The sequence below is a fragment of the Plodia interpunctella genome, chromosome 27 (assembly GCF_027563975.2).
Source record: "Plodia interpunctella isolate USDA-ARS_2022_Savannah chromosome 27, ilPloInte3.2, whole genome shotgun sequence".
Taxonomy (NCBI): Eukaryota; Metazoa; Arthropoda; class Insecta; order Lepidoptera; family Pyralidae; genus Plodia; species Plodia interpunctella.
This window is the reverse complement of record NC_071320.1, coordinates 2685646-2708733: the sequence shown is the minus strand read 5'-3', so window position 1 is coordinate 2708733 and position 23088 is coordinate 2685646. Positions and strand designations below refer to the sequence as shown.

The window sequence follows — 23088 nt, the reverse complement described above, 5'->3', positions numbered from 1 at the left end:
ATGGTGGAACACGCCCTCAATATTATGAATATATAGTAAACAGCAAAGCATTTAATCATAAATCAGACAATCAGAGACAAATTATAAAAACGGCATTCATACGCCAAAAAGAAAAAAAAACTACAAACTACAAGCATTTCGGAAGGACTCACTACTGTTACATAGTCTAGTGCCATCAACCCACTAATCACTTCCGTTTCCGACTCAAGACTCAAGTGAAACATTTTTATTAATTTCTATTTATTCGCATATTCTAACAGTCTAATTCTCATATATCACGAAATCTTATGTCACCTGATGATAAGTGGACAGAAGGGCTTTCGAGTCTTCGACTCTTGGCTCAGTCAGGTCATGTCATATGTATCAGGTCTCGCCATCCTGTTACCCTGTTATTCATACAAAAGTTAAGACATATTTAAAGGTAAATTTTGTCTCTGTCAATGGCAAATGTTACGAAGTGCGAGTGATCAAACATATTTTAGCTCAAAGTATGCTATAACTTTTTAATAAATAATGGGGTGTGTGTATATGTATTTTTAATAAAAATATATTTAACAATTGAAACTTTTTTTCTATCGTTACTCAAAAAGTAACATCCAAAGCCGGCGGGTATTTTACCGAACGCGATGTTTTAATAAAAAAAACCGAATGTCGGTCGGTTTAGACCACTTTTTTAGACTTTTTTTTTCTCAAAAACCCGATCGAAATGAGAGTATACATTTTTATGCAGCATCCGTTATTTTTTTTTAAATTTGCCTTCCGGTGGTTCGGGATCATCACTTTGAAGTGAGAAATCCTCCATTTTGACAAGCGAATCGGCGTAATTCCAAAGGTTTCAACCATAGAATAGTCAACAAACCATAGAATAGTCTTTATTACGAGCACGAACAGAAACATATGCAATATAAATACTTATAGAAATCTTAAGGTACAGTCACAAGACAGCACATCATCAACCTTAACATACTTATTGCAAACTCGCTGCCGTTATCGCGCCGCCGCCGCCGCCATACAGGTTCATGCAGGGTACTTGATGTGCTGTTGACTGTACTAAGTGTGTGTGCAACACAATACAATAGCGCTTTGTTACAAACTGAGGTAACTAAGTAACTTTACTGTTCAGTGTTACGTGGAGCAATATTATTTTCAGCAGTCACCTTAGTGTGGGTAAAATTAAAAATATTTATATTCCGTTCTTCTCACTCAGACCAAGGAAAAGAGACACTTCATGCATAAATAAATATATTGGGACAAATCACACAAATTAAGAAAACACAAATTACAAAGCCCCAAAGTAAGTTCGAGACTTGTGTTCTGGGATACTAACTGAACGATACTAAATTTTTATAACAAATACATAAACATCCAAGACCCGGGCTAAACATTAAAAGATCATTTTCCATCATGACCCGACCAGGGATCGATCCGGGAACCTCTCGGTTCAGTGGCAAGAACTTTACCACTGCGCCACCGAGGTCCTCAACACATAAATCATACGTCAGTTCATAAAACCTTCTAAATACTTTTGTAACATATATTTTTTATTATAACATTGCCCAAATTCGTCGACGAATGAAGTGACGATAATGTGGTTAATACACTTAGACAAGGGGTGGCACCCACCTAGGCCACCCCCAAACCACGTCACACAAACAGTCAACATTGCTTCACAAACTTACAACGATAAAGCTTTGTTTGGTTTTCGGTTTATGGTATAATCACATTTTGTTTGTTGAATATGTTTACTAATATTTTAAAACATGAACTACAGCGGTGCCGCCAGCGGTGTCCAGAAGAAAAACTATTTATTTATTTGTTAATGTACACAACATAGCTATGTAAATATAAAACTTACAATTAGGAAACCAAGTACGAAGTTACTACTTATTTCTATAGAAAGTAACCAATACCTATTCAAAAATGTTGATTTTCGTCTAAGTCGGTATAATTACATTGATTTTTAAAATTGATTTCAAACCGGAACAAAACAATGCAAACAGCAGTTTGGCAGAAGAATAAATAGATGAAAGTGTGGTAACAGAGGAATAATAGAAGACCTAAGAAGAAATAGATAGAGTGTGCCAAGGATAGTGTGAACAGGAAAGGAATATCAATAGATATGGCAAATGACAGGACGAAATGGAAGGAACTTACGTACTATGCCACATGAGTGGGATAAAGTCAAGAAGAAGAAGATATATATATATTTCAGTATAGTAATATTTCAGTAAATGGACCGTATGACTTAGCCATGAAGGGTAAATATCTGGGAAATGGAACGCAATGAGTGAAAAAGAGGGATGTAGGAATGGAAAGGGACGGAAGTAGAAAATAAGAAGATGGCGATTTTTAGTCGGAAGCGGTAAGACGCATTTCAGTGTGTAAATTAAAAGAAAAGTGCTGCCTAATTGGTTTTTTACTCTAATAGTCTCCATCCCACAATATATATTCCATATACATAGTAATATTTCAGTAAATGGACGGTATGACTTAGCCATGAAGGGCAAGCATCAAAAATCGAGGATTTATGACATATAAACACGTCAAAACAAAGGAGAACCGAATCGACCCTAGATCAATAGATTATAAGTTTAATTACAACTTAATATTTTTATGTTGTTAATCATACGGTGCATTTATGAAAAAATGAATTTATTGCTTAGGAGATGGGCACTGATTGATCGGTGATGAATCGAGTACAAGAATGGTGTGGAGTCGATTTTAGTTATTTTTTTAAGAGAATAATTAATTTAAAATATCCATACTGTAGTTACAACTGCGATGCGGTCTTTCAGTATGTTTATCATGCTGTCACAGCTAAACCAACCGAGTCAACAGACAGTAAATAACTGGAGATCAAAAATAGGCTATCACGAGCCGAGCTGCAGGTTACATCACTAGCTGTCTAGGAAAAATTTGAACCAATATGGTAAACTAAATTTTATTTACCAAATAAGTATACAGATAGTAAATAACTAGCTAATACTTTATACATTTAAATATTTTATATATTTTTGTTTTTACAGAAGGTTAACTGTTACAACTACGTTAGACTACTTTCAGCATTAAGTCTTTGTGCCCACTTGATAAATAAAGATTTAATAAGTAGTATATTTATCTCTTTCCTGTGTCGCCATTGACTATCGACGTCCTTGTTAGGAATATATACGCGTCGGTGTTTAAAATCAGCTCAAATATGTCATGTGTTAAATGATATTATTTGGTCTAAGTATAAAGTAAAAGACTGAAGAAGCTAAGCAATAAAACAACTTGGCACCGGGAGTCAGAGACCGAAATGTGAAATGGAAGAAAATCTTGGAGGAAGCCAAAACCGATACAAGGTTGTAGAGCCGCAGGCCGCAGCCGCATTTTCAATGCCATCAAATAACCACTCTACACATTTTCCTGTCAATAATTTTAATTGATGCAGGGTTTCCATCATAACATATTAATGCATCGAATAAAATTCGGGAATATTGAGGTATACATTGATTTGCCGCGGGCGCACGTTTTTGTTTACGCCGTTTGGCGTGTGTAGGTGTTTCGAGATTTTTTTACATGTTGGTAACACTGCTTTTGGAAGCCTGCGAAAATTGCGCTGTTGCAACGTCATCTTATTGCAATGTCATGCAATTGATTTGAATAATAAATGTCTCTCTCTCTTCTATAAGCTTTTTCCAGGTTGCTTCCTCAGGATAATTGAATAATAAAATGTATCGATCTATAAATATATTATAATATATATTATGATATAAGTATTATAATGAAGTTAATATCCAAGGCCATATATAATTCGTAGTCAGTCATTCGGCTGGTAGTAGATACAACAACCATAGACAAATATTTATTTTCATTTATTTCATTTCAAGCACAATAACTTCTTCAAATATATAAACCTGTTTTAATTCTATATTCAAATTAAAAAAACAGCTTAGTAAATAACGTAGCATTCGAATTCATTTAAAATCGTGCGTTCAGAAACCCGATGGCGTCGCGTGACCACCTCGCGTGTAACAACCGCCATTACCATACCGAAGATAACCAGTTTATTTGCTTACTTTATGTAGCTGGCACATAAGACAAGGGTAACTTGGCTAGAACAAGCAGAAAAAATAAATATTCACCATTCGAAGAGGAGTATTTGAAATGTGTAAATTAAAAAAAAATCAGCTGTCACAAGTTGTCGCCTACAGTCGTTCGATATTTTAAAAAACATTCGTATTACAATTTTGTATCGTAGGTAGTAAAAAAGTAATCGTTTGTCACAAGTTGTTGTCATGTCCTCCATCGTTCGGTATTTAAAAATGTCTATTACAGGTTTTTGTCCTTAAATAGAATGGAAAAAATAAAGCTTCTTTTAAAATTAATATTTTGATTCGATGAATTAATAAGCTATTTTCTTCGGAAAAGTGAAAATTTCAAGTTAAATTAAAAGTATATACTATAGTAATATTTTTATAATCCCAGCGTGAAACAAGTTTGAAACCTAGTAAACAAAGTTTTCCCAAGGAAGTAGATATTTATTTTTCATGACTTTAAGTATATACTTAGGTATATTATTAGTACATAAAACCTTTAAAATAACAAATTATTTCTTATAACATTTTATATTGCTTTCTTTTCTAATAAGATCTATGAATTCACGAAAGTATGTGAATTTTCACTTCAACATTTACTGCCATCTAGTGTCGAGTAGCAAAAATAACAGCGTTAATTTTCGTTTGGGACAAGCCATATAATGTGTAAATGCCAATTTTAAAATAATTATAATATTCCTAAATGAAAAAAAAAGTGCCGCTTTTGCAAAGGTATAGGTGAAAGCAATGCGAAAATTCACACAACATTTTTGTTTATATTATAGGTTAGTTACCTTGTTTACCGAGATTTAAGGTTATGTATCAAATTCCCGGTTAGACAAAAATATCTTGTATAGATTAATCGCCCATACACAACTTTATTAAATTTCTTTACTAAATGTAAACTTTATTATTATTCAGAACATATCTAATAACATCATTAAACCAACCAACGTACTTAAATCATAATGAGTTAACAAAACTCCGTTTTACAAAAAAAGTTGGCACATAAACAAACTTTAATTGCGTGTAAATTCTTTATTGTTAAAAAAAATGTCGCATTCATTAGACGTAGGTACGGACAAGGACATAGGAGGTAGGTGGAAAATTCACGCGGGCGAAGCAGTAGATAAAATGAAGTCTAGAATAATTCTGACTACAAATAAACTGACTCACACTACTCTGAATCGGAAACCACCACCCTATCCTTATATTTACATAATATTATAAAACAAGTTGTCTGCCGCGTCTGCTTGTTTATTCGCCATAAACTAAGACACGTATTTTCATGCGATTTTCACCAATAGATAGTGTGATTCCTGAGGAAGGTTTAGATGTGAGTACCTAAGTATAATGTTTCATACCTACACAATTGTAAAGTACCTGTGTGTGGTCATGTAATTTCAATTTTTTTAAAGAAAAAAATTCATTTCGTGAAAAGCATTATCACGTTTTATTACAATGCTTTACATACAATATTTTTTTTGCATGTTATTTACTTTAAATTATTTTAGATATACTTAGTCTAGATAAGTTATTTACTTTATCATCAGTTGTTCACAAATCTTTGTGGCATGGCAACCTAGTTTTGTATGTTGATTATAGGTTTATTACTAATGTACTTTGAAACATAACATATATTTATATTGAAAAGACGGATCCACCACTAGTGATCATTATCAAAATATTTTCTGAAGTATAAGTAAAATATCAAAATTCACCAGGAAATTACACAAAATAACCGCATTGTTTATAAAAGAATCAAAATAGAGCTATAGGTTGTAATATACTCGTATGATCTCTCGTGTGTGATAAAAAAAAAAGTCTGGAGGCTCCGCTGACGCGCGCCTTGCGCACACTCAATGTTGTGGCAAACACAGTGAATTCGCTCGTATATCATTAATTTTAATTTGTTATAGGTTGTAAGGTTTATTTTCATTAAGCTACACTACTGTAGCCTGTAATGATAGATATAAGTTGTAAATAAATAAATAAAATAAAAATAAAACACTCATACATTTTAAGAAACAAATCATTAGATACTTTGAAACAGAAATCATCATCGTATAAACAATAAATCAGGATGATTTACGCGAACGGATAGCAGTTCTGATGCAGTAATCGCCGCTGCGGGCCCGAATTAGATGCAATTATAATTTCTTGTAGATACCCTAATCATGGAAATTGTCGATTTGTTTGGGTGAATCCAGAATTCGGGGTTTATCCAATTCGATGTTGATGTAGGTCATATTATACATAAATATGTATTAGTGTAGGTATAACAATATACAATACACATATATATATATAACTATGTGTTTGCGGATACATGTAAGATGGTTGTCAGGCGTTGTTTGCGGTTTTGCGAGAATGACGAGTGTGTCGACTTGCTTGTATTGAAAATATACTAATGTTTCTTGATACGTCATAATTTGATATTGTTAATAAATTATTTTCTTCTTTTTATTAACAAATAGAGGTTCGTCCCGGCTTCGCGCGGATAAAACCATGATAAAAAAATAGCCTATGTCACTCCAAAAGTTTTCGCCTAAATTTCATCAAAATCGGGGCCCAGTAGTTTTTGAGTTTATTCATTACTAATAAAAAAAAAAAATACAAATACTTACCTCCTATGGATTGGCGTAGGCTTACGTCAAAGAGGCGACTGCCACAGATTAATATAATAATAATATTTAATGCATGAAAACGATTTATATCTTATAGAATTGAAATTAATTATACTTATATACATGAATAAACTTAAATACATTGGGTTATACGAATAAAAGTAATTAATTGCTGTACAATTATAATTTAAAATATATTTTCTTGAATAAAAAATTGTGATAGAATAAAGGCTATTTTAATTTTATTTTATTTACCTATGGGTTATAATTATAAAGTGAAATTATTTGTATTTTTGTAAGTATTAGTATGGAAATATAGTAATAGCATGAATGACGATAATAGCATGAAAACCTCAAAGGAATGGTTTACTTCGAGAGAGTCAGTCGGTCGACAAAAAATGGCGCCAAATATATATCTGTCAAGGAAGATTCTAAAATGGCGGCCACGTACCGGCCACGTACGCCGGCGTAAGTGACTCAGACATTCACCAACCAGGTGGTCTGACGATATCAAAGTCGCAGGAAGACGTTGGACGCGAGATGCTTTCAATCGGTCTTTGTGGAAGTCTAAGGGAGAGACCTATGTCCAGCTGTGGACTTCATCTGGCTGAGACATAAAAAAAAATGGTTGAAATGGTGATGACAATAGAAACATTGCTTTATTAGTTCAAGACTGACTTTTATTGTTAGACTGGCTTTTTCCTGCGGCTTCGCCCGCGTTAAGTTCGTCCGCTAATAACTTATTATTGTCAATATCTCAGATTCTAAGCAACGTATCGCGATGTAAACTACCAGATTTTAAATTCGACTAATCCCCTGTTACAGCTGTGAAAACCACATCAAATTCCATCCAGTAGTTTTGCATGATGCGCAAAAAATGTTTTAATTTCTATTATTCCCATAAAGATGGGGATCTATATGGGAATAATAGAAATTAATAAATAAAACCCACTTACAGTATAATTATATGTACTTAGTATAGATAACAAAATAAATAAAACCTTCACTATGTCATTGGAAGTATTACATAATTTGTGACTATGTCATGCAAGGTCAAGAGCCTCTATGGCTCGCTATGGAAGTAGGTAAGTATACATTCTATTAAAAAAATTGGAACAATAAAAGGGAAAATTTTGGATTCTTTTTTTGAACGTATTTCTTCGGCATAATTTTTAAAAGCTGCCAGGTTTATGGGCCGAATTTCGCAAAGTCTGTTGTAAAAATATACAACTTTTTATAATGAAAATTATACCTCCACATCCACATTTAGTTTCTCACATTCATCTTCCTTATCACAACTGGACCAGAATTTAGGCTCATACGTCATGGGTTAAAAGCCGCTTTCATTCGCATTAGCTTTTGATTCGGAATCGAGTATTTTTGCGGTTTGTACGGTGTGTATGTTTTGATGAAAATCAGAACAATTTCAAAACTTATTTTTAAATAGACTGCAGGTTACCTCGCGATGTTTTCTTTCACCGTAAGCGGCTTTTCAATTACAAACGTAATTATTTTTGTTATTTTTTTAGAGCACCATCCTTTATGCCATTTTTTATTTGGTCCTAATTTTGAACTGGCAGAAAATTCCTCACTAAGCCCACCTATTGTTAATCAATAAATTAAAAGCCATAAAATGCTTGAATTTCCCACAGGTGTGTGGTTCCGCCCTAGACCACTAGATATATCCATCATCTATTATCATTTTCAGGACACTGATGGGATAATGCGCTTGCGCATATGGCGTATAAACAGTGTAGGCACATAAACAACTTACTTAATAGCTTATACTATTGAACACATGATTCAGTGTGATCACGAGATAAAATCCCTTTCGTCACACCAAAGCACAAGCCTGTAGGTAAAAAACCACTACGATATCCACTTGGTCACCCTACATCAACCCTCGGCGTGAGAACGGTCGAGCCCCTGTAATCAGCCAATGGTACAATTACAGACAGACCGACAGTGCATTATACGTATACTGTATTAGTGAATAATTAACTGCCGTCCGATTGGACTTAACGATTTTCTATGTAATAAAAAATACTTCGAATAGAATCTAAGATGGCTGAATAGATTTATTGGAATACTAGCCGATTGTCCCTGCTTCGCTCGAGTAAACCCATTATACACCTGACCCTTCCTCAACAAATAACACTATCTATTGGTAAAAACCGTACAAAAATATTTCCGGTAGTTTTTCAGTTTATCGCGTTCTTACAGACAGACGCGATCCATTTCCTTTGAGACGGAAAATGAAAAGAAATTTCTACGATCTGATAAGAATCGTTGCTAGAAAATTTATTTTATACGACACCTGATTTGAAATATTCAAATTCCATGATCAAATCTAATTGAAGTCGAACAAAAACCGACCTGAAAACTGTATTTAATGGAGTATCAGAAATTGGATTTTATTCTATTATCGTCGTAGACATGTGTCGTATAAAGCATGTATGTCGTATAAACAATATATAAGGTGCACTCATGGTGCACCTAAGTTACGATAGAACATTAAGTTCGAGACTTGGAATACTAACTCAACGATACTATATTTAATAACAAATATATATATAGATAAACATCCAAGACCCGGGCCAATCAGAAAAATATCATTTTCCATCATGACCCAACAGGGGATCGAACCCGGGACCTCTCTGTTCAGAGGCATGTACTTTACCACTGAGCCACCGAGGTTGTCATATATCACTTGAAAGAAAGTACGATTCACTCCTGTTTGCGACCCTCGACTAATGTCTCGAGTCTCAACGTACACCCTTGTTGCAATCTGTGAGTTTCATTTCTCGGTGAACAATTATTTTTTAGCGTCAATTTCTTATTTAGAACTTAGGTAGGTGGCGCCCTAACTGAAATGCAAAAAAATATGGAAATTGCTAGGTTCGCCTTTGGACTTGCGCGTGCATCGGCAATGAGATAATTATAAAGTGCATGGAATATAGAATATCGTCCAATGGAAAAGAAGAAGGTAGAAATTACATAAATAAGCGGCTTCCGACCGAGGACTTACTTATTTTTTCTTTAAAAATGCTACTTCCCTAATTGGCTAAAGGAAATATATTCAAACTCACTTCCAAAATTTACCATTTTAGAAACGAACTTACTCAGTGGCTCCATGATAAATGTTTTTATTCAGTAAAATAATTTTTAACCCATAAACAAAGTGAATTAAATATTTGCATATTCATATGGCTCTAGATAGGCTTGTTCTACAAACGCCATATACAACCATAATCATATTGTAACTACCCTATAAAGCATTTTAAAAAAAAACCCTGTAAAGCATTGTACCCTATGTAGCAAATAAATAATTTTTGTTTTTTTTTTTTTATATTTGAAATGATAAAAATTATTATAACAGATTTTGACTGCGAAAATCTAAATGCCACACACAATATCGCTAAATTCAGACAGATACCAACGTGATTGAGCGAACATTGCGTAGTTTGCTTAAGAGATTTTATTTATCGTAACGAAAAACCAGCAATCTATGCCGAATCAGTATAAGTACAGCCCACTCTTTGTCGATAGTATATAGCTTAAGCTTTCAAGGCTAAACTGCTGGGCCGGTTTTGATAAAATTTGGAATGGGACCCCATTGTCTCACCAGTTAGGATAAATAAAAAAAATTACTACATATTTGTGCAATAGGAATTTTTATTTTAAAATAAAATAAAAGTATTCATTGTTACTCGCCTAATAATCTATACATTATAATAAAACTGTAAAAACTAGGCTACGTCTGTACATATAGGAAATATGAATAAAATTGATTCATGGGGCATCTTTATATGGGACTAATAGAAGCCAAAACATTTTTTTAGAATATTTGTCTGTCTGTTCGTTCGCACATTAGGCAATATCTACTAGTACATAGAATTGGATGCGGTTTTATATCGTATAGCGGATGGTCTAACTTAAAATCTGGTACCTATAGGTTACATGGCGATACGTTGCTGAGAGCACGAGATATTGACAATAATTTTATGCGCGGGCGCATAAAGTAAACGCGTGCGAAGCCGCGCTAAAGCTAATACTATGATATTTCTGTAATATAAGCATGGTTTCTGTTACAATCAAAATATAAAAAATCACAAAGAATGCTTTTATAATTGTTTTTTTTTTTCTAAAGAGGACAAATGAGTCTGGGCGTGCCAAAAGTTATGTGAGTGCTTCAAGGTACTAACAGTTTAGATGGTAGCAACTAACTAGTAGGTTATAATTATAAATTATACAATTAATTACACTAAAAGCTTAGCAACACAACTTACAATTAAAGTTGGATTAGCTTTCGTGTCGTGAAAGTCGAGCTTTTTGTACACAGGTGAAATCTTGTAATTAAACGGTATGATATTGCACCTACATTTTAAAATATAAGTCATTAAGAGTTTTTAGGGTTATTCAACTTTAAAATATATTTCAATTTCTGTTTGCCAAAATTAGTTCAGCGGTTTAAATGCGAAAAAGTAGCAGACATATAGATTTTCGCATAAATAATATAAGAAATAAAAAATAGACTGAGTCGGTACCAAAGTTCGAGATTTGTGTTATGGGATACTATAACTCAATGATCTATGTTTTATGAAAATACTTATAAGTTACGCAAATCCATTTTATTCCAACAAAAAATTATAATAAGTATGAATGTATAATAGTATTTATGATAAGTGAAAGGAATTTTTGATGAAGGTGAATTTTTGGGTTTTGTTTGATTTTCGTCTTTATTTTAACAACGGTAGTGACGTCAAAACTTCTTATTTATTGTTGAAAATTCCCCAATACTTCATTCGAAAAACGAACAAAAGCATTAGTTATATTTTCAAATATGGAACGCGTCGAATCGTGACGTCCCTCCGGCGCACCCTTTCGCGATTGGTCCGCGCTAACATGTGCCTTGTATCGTGCGCCTGCGCTGTCGATAATAGTGGTGTAGTAGATATGTAATAAATAATCTGGATTTATCGATCTATAAATTATGTTTACCGACCCCACATAAAGTTGGAAAAGGCTTTGATGACACTTGTTTACTGATTGCCGTTGACAGATACGTCAAGCAGGATCGTGGTAATGATAATACTTAGACAAAAAACATTCAGGGGCTCGATTCTCATGCAATCGAAGTTCATATCATCAATTTTCTCAATTATTTTTCAAATTTATAATGGGAACAATCGACCGACTGATGCATTGAATTAAATTCTTTCAATTGTGATTTTTCATAAGTCAAGAAATCGAGTTGTGCTTTTTCCACAGTAGTTAAGCGTGGAAGCCCATGGTTTTTTAGGCTTGTACTATGCAGGACAAAAGATAAAAATCTTAAAATCAGAATTAACATTTCTGGCCAATCACTCAATCAATAGCACATTAACCAGCCCAAATGTATTGAAATGTTTTTTCTATTACCACAACATTTTTCTCTTATTTCCTGCCACACATTTTGCCTTTCTATACGAACTCTACTACTTAGCTTACCTTTCCGTTTTATAACTTAAATCTTACTTAATCATACTTAAGACTTCATAAAGTAATCGTGTAATGAATGGAAAATACTCCATGGACAAGAACTTTATTCTTAAATAGATTGTTGATAAGTACCGCGGCATAGAAACCCATGCAGGATAACTTAACATACAAAAATTAGAATACCTATACCTAATACAAAAAATAATATCGATTGATTTTTTGTCAATGCACAAATTTTACAATCGATTAAATCTATCGACTTTATCCCAACACTATACACATTGGAATAAAAGAATACAAATCAAAGGCCATGCTGTGTTCTAAGTACATATATACCTTTATATGTTCGTGACTTGTACTTGCCAGGGGTGAAGGGGGCGAGGGGGGGAAGACAAATGGTCTGTTTAAACTGAGAAGTGTGTGCCGGCGGCTTCGCTCGTGAGGTGTGATCATGATTGTCAGACATTGTGATATGTTATTGACGGATTCTATTTTGTTTATAAGTTGTTTTTTTTTTTTTGCAACAATGTAACTGAATCTCGGCGTCGCAACTTTCTTCTTAACAATAGCTTTTGTTGTGACGCAACGAAACTCAGGGCTCAAAGGTTCGGCTGTGAATACTATTGTTGCCTATCAACTACCAAGGCGCTATGTGTAATAATCGCCTCGTACGACATCCACGGGACCTCAGTACTACATCAATATGTGGTTCTGTGCACGCGACCATATCCTAAACCATGTCAAAGAAATTGTGTGCTAATGATCTGACAACTAAGAGTGCCGAATACAGTGATAGAAAATGTGAGATAGATATAAATTAGGCTCACTTTTTCTCTAAAACATTAGAGTAAACATGGGGCTTCGATCCCAAGGGAATAACGGGATAAAAAGTATCCTATGTGTTATACTCTACCCGTGCATCAAATTTCATAACAATCTGTCTACTAACTTAGTAATTTTCGCGTGAAAAAGTAACAAACATATACACACGAGTAGAATATATATATATAGTAGAATTAATATATATATAGTAGAATATATATATATATATATACCTAGCCAAATATACCCCCAATAGCCGTACTTTTTCGGTAAACGATTTTCCAAATTAGAGTAAAAAAAAAAATTCTGATCGATTAAAAATAAAATACAATAAAATCAGGTCTATTAATATGTAGGATACCTTCGATCAATCAAAGGAAGAATATTTGTTAGCAATTTTAAAATTCTTTTAACACAAACAGATGTAATAAAGGCAACAACACACACTTTCGATAGAATAGACGAAGATAATTTTTTTGGAATCTCTGAAATTGTCTACTTGACTAGGTAAAAAAAACCAAACTTAATAAATTCAATGTCACTTTAACCGATCAGTTTTATTAATTAACGTAGGTAATTTTTAGTAAACATTAGACAAGATGGTAGGTGTGTCCCTTTCTGAAATACCTACTTACGTATTAATTAAAATAAGTATTGAATTGATAATGATGTCTATCTACGAATATCTTATTCGTAGATAATTATGGATGGTTTTAGCAACTATTCCTGTCGCTCCTACTAACTACTACCGGTACTAAGTATTAATAGGCATGAACATTATTTAATTTAAGGTTTTGTACCCAAAGGTTAAAATGGAACACTATTACTAAGACTGTCCGCATGTCTGTCATGAATTTTCACTGATGACGCATTTGCATTGCCTCTATAACAATAAATACCTAATAAAAAATATATTTAAGTGGGCTTCCAAAAAATAAACGTGATTTTTACCGTTGACGCCCTTCGTATTTAGTATTTTTTCAAATCATTTTAGAGGAAAATCCTGGACCTATAACATGAGTAACAAACACGTCTGTTGTACCCACAACAAATTAAAGAATCGTGAGGATACTAAATCAATCAAAGAAAGCTAAGTAGTGATTATCGTGAGGCATACACCTCGGGGTACGGGATTCGATCTCCGACGCGGCCATCAATCAAAACTCGTCTATTTTGTTCAGACCGATTTTCGAATATTTTTTTTTTTTGTTTTCAATTGCTGTTTCGTTTTATTTGAATGAAAACTTTCTTTGCAAACCGTCCTTCCGTTTTTTTCTACAAATATTTTTATGTAATCGACCTTTACCGTGATACTTACCTACTTATAAATTAAATTTGACTTTTTAGTAAATATCTTTCATGGTTATTAATAGTCATAAATGGCCTGTGTTAATAGTAATTGTAATAACTCACGTAATATAATAATTCAACTTACACATTATAACTAAAATTGACGGAATCGCTAATACATTTTTGAAAATAATAATGAGATGAAAAAATTCTGAAATCGAGCAGGAATTGAACCCGCAGTATGGTACATGTATAACAAATCCATAAAATCGGTATATATTGCTGGTTTTTTATTGTACTAAATAAAAGCATTTCCACCGTGTTCGGCGACGACGCAGTGTCGAGCTGGCATTAGAAAAGAACTTTTTAACGTCGCAGTATGTGATTTCCCCACGGTTTACCTGCACTATAATTATCTTGTTAAAGGGAAGGGGATTTGACGTAAGTAGAGGTCATTGTACATAGAAATAGCACATAATAAATGCAGATGTCGCCAGTAACGTGACTTGTGTGGCTGCTTCAGTGCCTTAATGCCAGCTACTAATACTAATACTAGCCGTACTGTCGCCGACTCAAATGAGTGAACATTGCGTAGTTAGTATGAGTGCTTTTATTTACCGCAATGAAAAACCAGCGATGTATACCGAATCCGCCAAAGTTTGGTAAACTGTTCGACAATGTGGAGCCGCCATAACGATTAATGCCGGCTCCACACTGTCGCCAAAGATTTCGCCGAACTTTGGCGGATTCGGTATACATTGCTGTTCTTTTATTGCAGTAAATAAAAGCACTCATACATACGCAATGTTCGCGTCGGCATGTGTGTGAGTTTGGCGACAGTGTGGAGCTGTCATTAAGGCGTGTTCCCATTGCTCAGTCGTGCTCCGTTCCGACGACGCAGCACTTTGCACCTCCGTCGCGCTCCGTTGTGAATATGATTTTCACAAAATACAAAACTGACTTATGCGCAAAGGACAGTTTGCGATCAAGAAGGGACAAAGAAGGAAATTAAAGTAAATTAAAAAATTTAAATGCACATTTGTATATTTCTATAAAAATACAGACACAGTATAAATATATAACTAAGTATAAACTAACATAAAATAGTAGTACATTTCACAATGCTTACCTAATAGTAATTCAATGAGATATCTTGATTACAGAAAGAAATTATATAATTTGAAAAATCTAAATAGAAGCAGTGGAGTAAGAGAATACAATAAAAAGACTAGATCTTTTACGATATCAGTTAATACTTTAGCAAGAAAATGTATTGACTTTAAAATATACTTCAAAATTGGAACACTTAGTCGAGGAGCCTGCGACTGCCAGACATTCGTCATAGTATAAGAGCTAGAAGCCTTTTATATTGTGACTAAAGACACGCATTCGAAGCCTTTTTGTCTAAATGGTTTTTATCAGACATGATATATATAAGATTATAGAGAAAATTGAGCACAAATTTAAATCTGTATGACTTAATTGTGTCATTGTCGAACCCTTGGTTACAGGAGTTTATTTATTTATTATAGTTCATAGGCTACAGTGACCACTTTCCATCTGGTGGGCCGCATACCTTAGTTGTATAAAAAACAGTCTAGTATATAATATTTTTTTATACTTAATATAATAAGACACACTCAGCACTTACATACAAAAATATGATTTATTTCTTAACTAATATAGTTTTATCATTATATAAATATGAGTATTCTTGAAATATATCATAATCTCTATTTAGCACATGCTAAAATATCTGTCAATAAAAAAAACGATATACAAAGGAACAAACTTATATGGCCATGTAGGTGACGCTTTTGTCAAATAAAATTGAAAAAATAAAACTTCGGCAAAATCATCATTTAGTCGATGGAGTCATTGAATTAAAAAGTTAAATCATTCGAAATTCAAATTTTGGTCACCAATATCATTACAACATTTTCGTGATTTTTAATTTTTGTTTTGCCAGAGCACACGCAAGGCCATATATATATTTGAGCTGCCCAAATAAAATATGTGTATAAAAAATCACTCTCCTAATATTACTGGAAGTATATTCAGTCTGTACGATTGTTTCACAAATTATGGCAGTGTTAACGACATGACTTTTGTAATATATTTACATTTTATTGGCCCTATTAATTCATTTTTTCCATGTACACCCGCGTCCGGCCACTGCTAGGCCTCCCTTCGCGTCCTGTGCCACTCTTATCCATTAATTTATTAATATAATAAAATACAAAAACAGGTTGCATCCTAAAACTATCACATTCATAAAAAGATATTTTAATTTCGTCTTTACCTTTACGACTTTCCACATTGAAAGAAAACAACAAATATTTTTTTATTGGAGGGTGTTTTTTATCGTATTATAATTTTTTAAAATATAAAAAGCCCTACTATAAGTCTGACGACCAATAAATGTAAATATTATTAAAAAATACTTTACAACGTTGTCGAGCGCAAAACGTCCCATTCTCAAAACGTAAATAATAATACAAAACGTAAATAGCAATATGGAGTATTATGCAGGACTAGATACAGATGACACAAGTTCTGCTTCTATAGTCAGATTGGAAATTAAATTATAATCGACCAGTTTTGGCGTGTGGTTCCGTCCTAATAGGACTATTCTATATTCTCCCGTGAATGTCGTACGTGGCGACTAAAGGATAAAAAACATTGGCAGCTGATAGCACTCCCATATTGTAACAATAATATTATATTAATCGATAATGAGAATCACCATTCAATTTAAATAAGCCCACTATCCAGCTAAACGTGACCTTCGTGTTTTGCAACTCTATGCTCTGTCTACCCCGTAGGGGATAAAGATGTAGACTGTATGTATGTAACAACATGTCATTTTCGCTAAAAGCTGACTCTGTCGTTCTGAGAACAGTAGGTTTTGCGCCTACTAGTGTGACAGTTTTCTAAATGTACATTATGCTAAAGAATAAAGTTTTTTTATCCTAATTTTTTTTTTCTAAAATATGGCAATAGCCCGATGAGTATAAAAACACTTTGGAAAAGATTTCTATAACAATAATACTTATATTTTAGGATTTTTACCAATAAGTAGGATTTAGTCCAATTTTAATCTTGATCAACACTGGGTTAATTTTTCTGTAGACTTTGATACTCTTTAGTTACTCTTAAATATGTATTTAAAATCCCGACATTTGCGTATCGATATACTATCGATCGATACGAAAAGTCGATAATGTATCCATCAATACTAAACATCGATAGTAACTATCAATACTATCGACTGATATCTTGACTATCGATGCGAAATATTGATAATCTGTCGACACGAAACATCGATAATCGGTCGATTCGCAATATCAATCGTCTATCGATAGCCTATGGATACGCAATATCGACAGTGTATCAATAGTGCCTATCGATAGTCTACAAATAAATCTATCTATAAATATGAACTGTCGATAATGTATCGATACGCGATTATCGATAGTGGCTATCGATAGCTCACCGCACACTTCAAGCCAAACATATGAGCTGCTTGCCCTCGTCCATCTGGAACTGAACCTTGTCCGAGTTGGCCGCGCGGTCAGCAGTTTTGGACAACGCGCTAGCGAGGAACACCAGCGCCACACCCGTTATAGACACGTAGAGCGCCCAACCTGAAATATAAATAGATATAATTAAATAAAAACAATTCGGACGTGTTATTGCTAACATTGGTGTCAGATTCTATTCAATTCGCCTAAATCTGACATTACTACCTACTGTCTCACTACTATTACGGCTGCCTACCGCCATCTTGTGATGAACTAAACTGTTCACCAGTGTGCCGGTTTCATACAACAACATATGTTTTACAATTTTCTGAACTTGTTAAACTAATTCAAACAGTTTGGCTGATTTGGCATACGTTACATCACAGGTTTTTCATTGTGGTAAATAAAAACTTTCACACAGACTACGCAATGTCCATTTATTCGCGTCGGCATCTGAGTTCGGCGACAGTGTGTATCGGTTCCCTATTTTTATGCATGCAATTTTATGTCATAATTTAACATGGCATACTTTTACTTATCATAATAATAGTTACGCACAATATTAATTTGGCATAATGTTTTAGGCACATTTTTTTTATGCATACCTACCATAAGCATAACAATTTTTAAGCATAATATTCTAAAGCATATTGGCGGCCCCGCCGCACCCTAACCTACTGCTACACTATAGCTTTATGCAAATCAAAATTATGGTAAAATACATTAGCCTAAACTATTATGCTTATTGAAAATGTATGCCAAAAAACAAGTATGTCAAAATATTATGTAAAAAAAATACCTAACTCGTTATGCTATATTAAATTAGGACTGAAAATTTATGCGAGAGAAAGGAACCCGTGTGTACCCGGCATAACAGTCAACCATTATACCAGCTCCACACTGTCGCCGAACTCGGACACACGCCGACGCGTGAACATTGCGTAGTTAGTACGAGTGTTTTTATTTACCGCAATTAATAACCAGCAATGTATACCGAATCCGCCAAAACTTTGGCATGCTGCTCGACGACAGTATGGTGCTGGCATTAGGTAAATTTAGCGCCATTTTGGAATATACAGGGTTACTGGTATCAAACGGAAAACCTCCTAAAGACTACTTGGGTACCTACATCAAAACAAGCAAATTTTATTCTACGACTTTTTTGTGATTAGTAGCCTTTTTTTCATATAAAAACAATCTAATTTGCGATTCCATACATCTTAACATAGAGTTAACGTTTTAAAGAAACAACATTCATCATTTGCCTTACCTTGTCCCATCATCTGGGGTCGGCGCAAAATGTCTGTTCCCTCCACAATTCTCTATCTTTTGCCATATTTGGATCCACCCCCAGCACCCTCACATCCTCCCTGACACAATCCATCCATTTCTTCCTAGGCAATCCTTCCTTTATAGAAACAACATTAAAACTAAAAAAGGTTTTTTATGTATTTATTACGTTTAGACTAATGTCTTAGAACAAAAGATGTTAGTCTCTATGTACCTTATGCGCCTTTGGAAGGTTATGCGTTAGATACCAGTAACCCTGTATAGGTAGTTGCAAATTGGAAGTCAGAGGTAGCTGTTATGTCGAAAATTGGCATGGTTCCCACACGAAGTCAATTTGCAAGCTATGTTGAAGGGTAAAATGTGTCATTACAAATAATAATGACGTTGACATACTATGACGACCTAGTGACATGCACTCAGTTTTTTTTTTTCATGAAGCTATGTTTTTTTAACCCCCAACGCAAAAAGAGGTGTGTTATAAGTTTAACCGCTAAGTGTGCCTGTCTATTCAGTGTACGTAGCTCATCAACGGGTGAACCGATTTAAGACGCGGTTTTTTTATTTGATAGATAATTTCTAAGCGGTGGTTCTTAGATATGTTTGATCAAAAACGGTTCCAAGCAACGTATCGCGATGAAACCTATACCAGATTGTAAGTTAGACATCCGCTATACAACAGTGAAAACACATCGAATTCAAACCGGTACTTTTTACGTTTTGCGCGAACAAACATAGCCCACTTACATTTTTTATTAAATGTGTATACATTAACAGATATAGATCTTATTACTTAAAATTATTTATTATTATTATTACCTAGCTCGCAGTCTCCGGGTATGTAGGGCTCCGAGTACTTGCCGCAGAATCTCTTCACTCTGTCGGAGCCCCAGCCCCACGGGTACAGGAGCAGACCCAGAACTCCAAATAAGCCTGGAAACAGTCATTATTATTAACTAGCTTTTGTCAACGCGTGACAAAAAATCATTTCCGTGCAGTAAACCGCTGAGTTGAAGGGTTCCCCCGTCGAGAGCCGATCTTGGGTGCACTATTTGTAAATGCTTATAATAATAATGCACTGTCATGGAAACTGAAACTATGTAGGACAAGTGGGAATAGGTGAAATTTAACTTGCAAGTTAAATTTCAAAAACTTAAAAACTTGTAATATATTTTTTTATAATATTTATACATATATTGTCTTTACCTCCAAGTGCCTGTGTGGCCCCAGCTAAAGATATAACACTTTTCTTGAAGACAGACTGCACACAACAAGCGAGTACTCCGGCCAATACTGTTGCAAACTGAATTGCTGCACCTGGAATATAAATAAATCTTTTCGTTCACTTATTCACAGTCCTGAGATGCAGTTATCCTCTATCTCTCTCATGTGCGACGACGCGCAAGGGTTGGCGGTCTTAATTTTTCGTCACCAATGCAGCTGAGATCTGCGACAGATGCTGCTATCCATTCATATTTATGTGTAGTTGCAAGAAGAAATAAAAAAAAAACTTAAAACAATGCGGACGCATTCTATTCCCTCTATTCAGGTCCGGCTGTTAGGCTCTGGTTTAGAAATGCTCTTGGCTCAACTATTTCGAATTTTAAAACTTAATTTGTCCACCACACTCTTGGCCATGAAGCTCTTGGCTTTAAAATTAATTCTATTCAGTAAACTGAATAGTCAACTGAGTGTCAGGTTTCCTCACGAAGTTTTCCTTCACCGGAAGCAAGTAGATCAAATTTTTTCATATTTGATGACAGATCCAATGAGACAGACACTCGTGAGGCCTCAAAGCCCGACGTCCTTTTAAAAAAAACACTACAATGCACTTACATAACGATAAAAAGAACATGGCTGCTTTCCAAGGCCTAGGGTAGATAGAGTTGTCAGTAAGCAGGCCGTAGAACGAGAAGGAGCCACAGTGGTTCGGGTCAGTCACTGTACGGATGCATCTGATAAAAAGAAATTGGGTAATTCCATAATGTCTAAGTATTATGTTCTATTAACACATAATATATGTACTATAAGTTAAAATTCAAACTAAAATAATAAATACTAAATTAATTTAAATAAAAAATTGACACTAAATCGCCGTCGTCGTGTGGTAAAGTTTCCAGAAGGCTGGCGACATTTCCTCTTTGTATGGCCAAACTCAAATGTTGGCCGAAATAGTCACCAGCCCTTGGGTCTCCAGAGACATCGACCAGGCGTGCGGAAATTTCTTTGTAAAGGGTTTCTGCATCCGCACCTCAAGGTCCCAGGGTCTCTACAGCAAAAGGCGTAAATATGTATGGCTCTCCCAGAGATGCATAGTTACGCCTTTTGCCGGACTCTGCCGCCAACGCAGCCGCACCAGCCTTACAGTTGCTGCTACGTGGGATGGAGCTACTATATCCACGCACGTCACATCCCACACCAACAACCGCTCATTTTTCCAAGGAATGAGTGTCATGGCATCAGGCCTCTTACCGTCATCTCTTGAAATGCCAGTAGGCTCTAGGACTACTGGCACGCCGGCACTGGTAAGAGCGTGACGGATGTCGTCATTCAGTGCAACATGGTGTGAGATGTGTTATATTATATACTTTCATAGTTTGTGAAAATGTATGGTGACAAAATAATAATAATTTATAATTGATGTCAAAGTCTATCTTGCATTGTGTTCATTATACAGGTTGATTTTATGGGTAAGAAGAGTATGAGGCAAAAAAAAATCAGCTGTTCCATGCAAAATCAAATAATATCTACCTACCTAAGTTGAGGAAAATGTATGGATCAGATGAAATTTTTTCTCCCATTTTTAAATTATTATAATAAAACATTAAAAATAATAAAAACAGGGGATTAATTTTTTGTAAAATTCTCATTAGGTATATACATATAATTGTTATTATCTTTCACTTTTGTCTAACCACTGGACTTGGACTGAGGTCAAACATAGGTGGATTTTGTCTTAAAAAATTCACACACACACACACACACACACATACCTAATGGTCTACTTTTGGGGTAAAAGTTATAAAAGTGTATGAAAAACATATGATATACTTTTTGGGCAGAATGCATAAACCAGCTAGTATTGGGTACCTACTCAAAATATTGTAGTGGGCTATACAAATAAATTTTAAATTTATAAGCGAAAATAAGTATGCAAAAGTGAAACCAATCAGAAAATATTCATATTTGTTGTTACACTGATCAATGTCACTACTTTAGATTTATTACAAGACCGATTTGTCTTTTTCACTAAAGGCAATCTAATTTGAATATAATGGGATCATTATAGGACTTCCGCAGATCGCAGAACTTGAATGAAATATTGTCACATCAAAAATACGTACCGACTGTATATGCCAACGCTAGGTACGTAAAAGCTTGTGATATTATTCTCGTTGGTCACCATAGGCTGCCCCAATAACCACTTTGGAGTCATAATGCCGGTTAAAATTAACATAAACGAAACCAAACTCAGGAGCAACCATGTCAAGCTACGCCCTGTTATAATAACGTAACACATCGTGTATTTCCCTTAAAACCGAGCGACTAATTTATTTTTAGTTAGCTCTAAGTTTCAAGCAATTTTACAGCGAGTTGTTGGTTCCTAATTTCTGCGAAAATGCGAAATACGTCAGGAAAAGTAGAAAAATAACAACTTGCACAACTTTACTCCTTGCACAAACAAATCTAAATGACATGAATGAATAAATGCAAAGTTAGTTGTCATTGTCAGTGAATACAATAACAAATAACATGTCAATGTCATAGATGTCAAACAAGCCCAGCAAACCATTTTGGCTGACATCCAGTCATCCAGCACAGCTACTGATGGGTAATTTTCGGAATAGATATGCATTTGTAATAACACCTAAAAAGTATAGAATAGGTATGTACACAGATATAAAAACATTACATGTATGTACAACAAAGATATTTTTTTATTGAGGTTTTAGAATTTACACTTTTATTGATCATTATCAG

At 34.4% G+C, this 23088-nt stretch overlaps 1 protein-coding gene across 2 annotated transcripts; it reads right to left on the bottom strand.

Annotated features, from left to right (window-relative positions):
• Positions 1-15314: 15314 nt before the first annotated feature.
• Positions 15315-22794, bottom strand: LOC128681399 (uncharacterized protein). Of its 2 annotated transcripts, none has more exons than XM_053765258.1 (5): positions 22452-22794; positions 20944-21062; positions 20314-20424; positions 19927-20040; positions 15315-17943 (listed from the first exon to the last, which is right to left on the bottom strand). In XM_053765258.1, the coding sequence occupies exons 1-5, from the start codon at positions 22625-22627 to the stop codon at positions 17801-17803; spliced, it is 663 nt and encodes a 220-aa protein (XP_053621233.1). In that variant the 5' UTR covers positions 22628-22794; the 3' UTR covers positions 15315-17800. The 2 variants fall into 2 exon arrangements, with proteins under 2 accessions (XP_053621233.1, XP_053621234.1); XM_053765259.1 differs by lacking the exon at positions 15315-17943 and adding an exon at positions 19098-19228.
• Between the last annotated feature and the right edge of the window lie 294 nt (positions 22795-23088).

Bases quoted from the DNA above. Each gene is read 5' to 3' on its own strand.
- LOC128681399 (XM_053765258.1), bottom strand. From the start codon at position 22,627: ATGTGTTACGTTATTATAACAGGGCGTAGCTTGACATGGTTGCTCCTG. The intron at 21,063-22,451 runs GTACGTATTTTT...TCTTTTTATCAG, and splicing joins AGCGTTGGCATATACAGTCG to ATGCATCCGTACAGTGACTG. The intron at 17,944-19,926 runs GTAATAATAATA...TTTATATTTCAG, and splicing joins ACCCGGAGACTGCGAGCTAG to GTTGGGCGCTCTACGTGTCT.